The 5,123-nt window shown below is 49.5% G+C and overlaps 1 protein-coding gene across 1 annotated transcript; it reads left to right on the top strand.

The window, feature by feature from the left end:
* Positions 1-1,557: 1,557 nt before the first annotated feature.
* On the top strand, positions 1,558-4,917 carry LOC135710775 (uncharacterized). The gene has a single exon (XM_065233437.1). The coding sequence runs from the start codon at positions 1,558-1,560 to the stop codon at positions 4,915-4,917; it is 3,360 nt and encodes a 1,119-aa protein (XP_065089509.1).
* The last annotated feature ends 206 nt before the right edge of the window (positions 4,918-5,123 follow it).

Here is a 5,123-nt window from a genome sequence, read left to right as displayed (position 1 = left end):
GTACCTTAAGGGCTTAGTCCAGGGTGAAGCTGCGAGGATTATTGATTCAATTTCGATATGCAAGGACGGATACCGCGATGCTTGGAGAGCACTGAAGCTGCGCTATGAAAACAAACGACAGCTTATTCGGTGTCATATTAAGTTGTTGTACGAGGTACCCAGTATGAAGAAGGAATCGGCTGATGAGCTACTCAACTTGGTGGATAGATTCGAGCAGCACATTTCTGTACTGAAGCGACTGGGAGAAGACACTGATTCCTGGGATTCGTTGTTAATTTACCAGTTGTCAACCCGTTTGGATCCACATACGCAGAAAGAATGGGAAAGCTATTGTGCCCGGCTGGATAGTGATAATATTGCCAATGTTCTTGGTGGTGTGGCATGTGATGAAGCAGAAGAAAATGATATGCCGACATATGTATCGATGGTGAACTACCTTCAGAATTATGCCAGAGTTCTGCAATGTGTTAATCCGTCCCCTGGTTCCAGTCGAGATCGTGATCCAAAGGTGAAGCCAATGAAGTCCTCAGTGCATTTCAGCTCCTCGTCCTCCACCCAAGCCACAGAATCTTTCAGGAGGTGTGAAAAATGCAACCAGAGTCACTTCCTGTACCATTGCCCTGATTTCCAGAAGCTATCTGAACAGCACCGGTTCGAGTTCGTGAAGTCGAAGAAGTTATGTTCCAATTGCCTCCGTAGCACAGATCACTTTGCGAAGTCCTGTCAAAGCAAACCGTGCAACCGCTGTCCGAAGAAACACCATACTCTTCTCCATGGGGCACAGTTCATACAACAGCCCTCTCCAGGTCCTCAAGCCAGTGGATCTGTTACACTTGTTGCACAACCATCTGCTCCAAATCCTGTTCAACCGACTCCGTCTCCTGTAGTGAATACTCCTGCACTGCCGTTGCAGAACCTGTCCCAACCTCTAAGGTTGTCCCCGGTTGTCGGTTCCCATCCTCCACAATGTTCTACAGCGCCAACATTTCCTGCAAACCTGCATTATGCCATGATGGCATGTGACAAGGATAATGTACACACTGCTGTTATTCTCCCTACCGCACTGGTGGAAATTGAGGATGCTCAAGGTCGCAAAGTTCTTGCCCGTTGTCTACTCGACTCGGGGCCCCAGAGCCATTTCATCACAAAGGCTCTTTGCGAGAAACTACAACTCCCACGTATACGTGCTTCTGTTCCTGTTCTAGTGTGTGGCATAGGTCAATCAACCACCAAGGCCACGCATTCTGTTACCGCCAAGGTATCGTCAAGAGTTTCTCCGTACGTTGTGGAACCGCAACTTCTAGTTCTACCCTCTCTCGCCATCAAGCTGCCAGGATCAACAATCAGTACACAGAAATGGCAGATTCCTGAAACAGTGCGTCTTGCTGATCCAACTTTCCACGTGTCGAATGAAATTGACCTAATCTTAGTTCGTATCCAGCTTGGTGAGCAGTTGCCAGTTTTGCAGAATTCGTGTCAGGTCCCTGCACCATTCGAGACCACGATCATGCTGATCCTCGTTCCTGCCTAATGAGTAGTGCAGTTCGTGTAGAAGAAATGCTTCGAAAGTTTTGGGAGCTGGAAACCGTCCATGATACCAAGGGTTGGTCAGCCACGGATAAGTTTTGTGAGGAGCACTTCCTGGCCAACACCACACGGACGCCGGAAGGTCGATACGTAGTCAGGCTACCAAAACGTGAAGAACTCATCGCTCAGTTGGATGATAACATGTACCAGGCCACTAGACGCTTCTATTCGTTGGAACGTTCTCTAATGTCGGATGCACAGAAAAGGAAGCAGTATCATGATTTCGTCACCCAATACATTGAAATGGGGCACATGCGTGAAGTTGCAGAAGAGAAACTGAACGTCAGACCACAGTTTATCCTACCACATCACGGGGTCTTGAAACCTGAGAGTACAACCACCAAACTCCGAACCGTGTTTGACGCATCCTGTAAATCACGTTCGGGATCGGCTCTTAACGACGTTATGATTCCTGGTCCCACAATCCAGGAAATGCTAGTGGAAATAGTGCTACGATTCCGATTGTATCGTTTCGTCGTGACCGCTGACATTGAGAAGATGTTCAGACAGATTCTGGTCCATCTCTTGGATCAATCGTTGCAGCGCATATTGTGGCGTGATGACCCTGAACTCCGTTTGAAAGTGTACCAGTTACTCACCATTACGTACGGTTTGAACAACTCGCCTTTCATGGCAACTCGCGTTTTGCAACAGCTATCCACAGACGAAGAACAGCGATTCCCACACGCATCAAGAATTACTCGAAAGGATTTTTATGTGGATAACCTCCTTACCGGTTCCAACGACGTGGAACAGCTGAAGCTGATTGTGAACGAGATGATTGGGCTTCTAGCAGCCGGAGGATTTCCTCTTCGACAATGGTCTTCGAATTGTCAAGACGTGCTGGATGTCGTTCCAGAACACCTCCGAGAAACGCGTACGCTGCTAGAACTAGATCGAGATACCTCTGTTACCGCTCTTGGTCTACGCTGGGAACCCACCACCGATCAACTGTCATTCAAACCTCCAAAGTGGAAGGATAGCCAGCCAATCACTAAGAGAACCGTTCTGTCACAGATGAGTAGCCTGTTTGACCCACTCGGGCTGCTAGGCCCAAAAGTTGTTCATGCGAAGATCATAATACAAGCCCTCTGGAAGTGTCAACTAGAATGGGATACACCGCTTCCAGTGAAGTTCGTGGAAGAATGGACGTCGTATCAGCGAGATATACGTCACCTAGATGGTCTTCGCATTCCGCGGTTGGTCATGCTCTCACCGCACCAAAGGTTAGAAATCCATGGATTCAGCGACGCCTCCCTGCAGGCATATGGAGCCTGCGTGTATATCAGGTCGGTCGACGCAAAAGGCCAATGCTATGTCCAATTGCTAACGGCCAAGTCCCGTGTAGCTCCACTCAGTAGTAAGTCAATTCCGAGATTGGAGCTCTCCGCCGCGCTACTCCTAGCGCATCTCCTGGCTCAAGTTCTAAAGAGCACCTCACTCGTGGCTCCAGTTTATCTTTGGACAGATTCGACCGTAACACTGGATTGGATCTCTGCTTCACCGTCGACCTGGAAGACTTTCGTCAGCAACAGAGTAGCAGAAATTCAGGAGTTGACCGCTTCAGCCTCCTGGAATCACATACCCTCCGACGAAAACCCCGCTGACCTGTTGTCGAGAGGAACCAGCCTAGAGAATCTAGTAGAAAATACTCTATGGTGGAATGGACCTATCTGGATCAGATCGTTAAGTGAACCGTGGCCGCCGAATTACGTGTCGCGTAAACAGAATCGTGAAGGTCCAGAATTACGGAAAGTTGTGGCGCTGCCTGTCTTTACAGAGCCAGAAGACATCATCGATCGCTATTCAAGCCTAACCCCTCTCGTTCGCGTGTGCGCGTGGTGGCACCGTTTTCGTGAGAACACTCGTCGGGTGAAGAATGAACGCGTAACCGGTCCGTTGTCGGCGTCGGAAATCGATCGTTCGTTACTCGGTCTCATAAGTCGTGTGCAAGAAGACGCGTTCGGTTCTGAAATGAAGCAACTCGCTCGAAACGAAGCCGTAAGCAAGAAATCCAAATTACGTTTCCTGAATCCGAAACTCATCGATGGATTGATCCGAGTTGGCGGCCGGCTTCATCATTCTGCTCTCGCCGTTGACAAACGGCACCCTGTGGTACTGCCTGCAAACCATCGTCTCACCAGAATGATCGTCTCGCTCGAGCACCTTAAAACGCTTCACGGTGGCCCGAATCTTCTTCTTTCATCTCTGCGTCGTCGCTTCTGGCCACTGAATGGTCGGAATCTCGCCAGTACCACCGTGCATCACTGTGTTATCTGCACTCGTGCCTCCCCGAAGTCGTTGGAGCAACTAATGGGTAATCTTCCGCCGGTTCGAGTAACCAGAGCATTCCCGTTCGAGAATGTTGGGGTTGACTTTGCCGGCCCAATTATGCTTCGAGCACCCAACAAAAGAGCAGCTCCTGTCAAGGCGTACGTAGTGGTCTACGTGTGCTTGGCTGTCAAGGCGATACACCTTGACCTCATTTCCGATTTGACATCGGAGGCATTCATCGCTAGCTTGCACCGTTTCACCGGAAGACGTGGCAAGCCCAGCAACATATACTGTGACAATGGTCGGAATTTTGTGGGAGCTCAACGTGAGTTAGCAGATCTCCGCACACTATTCGTTTCTCAACAGCATAAAGACGTCGTAGCTCGTGAGTGCACTACGAGTACCATCGAATTCCACTTCATTCCTCCCAGATCGCCATCGCTAGGCGGAATCTGGGAAGCGGCGGTGAAGTCAATGATGTTCCATCTCCGCCGTATCATGGGAAACGCTATGCTGACAGAAACTGAATTCAGAACCGCCCTCGTCCAAGTTGAGGCTGCGTTGAATTCAAGACCAATAACTTCTGTGTCAGAGGACCCGCAAGACTTCCAACCCTTAACTCCAGGACACTTCCTGGTGGGAAGGCCGCTCAATGCTATTCCAGAGCCCAGCCTGCAAGATGTTCCAGAGAACCGCTTGTCCCGCTGGCAACGTGTCCAGTGCCTGTCTCAGCAGTTTTGGCAACGCTGGCAGAAGGATTACCTCTGTACCCTCCACAACCGCTACCGCTGGTCAAATACTACGGCCAACCTCGTCCGTAGTGCCATCGTTCTGCTACGAGATGAAAATCTGCCGCCGCAGAAGTGGGCCGTTGCAAGAATTGTCGACGTCCATCCAGGAACCGATGGGCTTGTCCGTGTAGCTTGGGTTAGGACCAGTACCGGAGTTACGAAGAGAGCTGTAAGCAAACTCTGCCTGCTACCGGTGGAGATAGATCCAGAGACAATCCAGCAGCAATCCCCGTCATCATATGACTCCAGCGCCGATGAAGAATAATCCATTCTTGGCGGCTGGAATGTTAAATGCAAAGATAGTAACTTTTTTGAACCACCCTAACATTCCAATAGTTTTTCAAACCACCCTACCCTGTTTGTATTTGCTTTTGATCCTCATATACCATACACCTTCAGTAAACACTAACACACACACAAACGGAAGACAATCTATGTAGAACAAACAGAATACGAAATAAAATCAGTACT

Source organism: Ochlerotatus camptorhynchus, unplaced genomic scaffold, assembly GCF_037179485.1.
Source record: "Ochlerotatus camptorhynchus isolate MF236.1 unplaced genomic scaffold, CSIRO-AGI_Acam_v1.1 ptg000402l, whole genome shotgun sequence".
Taxonomy (NCBI): Eukaryota; Metazoa; Arthropoda; class Insecta; order Diptera; family Culicidae; genus Ochlerotatus; species Ochlerotatus camptorhynchus.
Note: the sequence above shows the minus strand (reverse complement) of the source record. Positions and strands in the feature narration are given on the sequence as shown.

Coding starts and splice junctions, on each gene's coding strand:
- LOC135710775 (XM_065233437.1), top strand. CDS start 1,558: ATGCTTCGAAAGTTTTGGGAGCTGGAAACCGTCCATGATACCAAGGGT.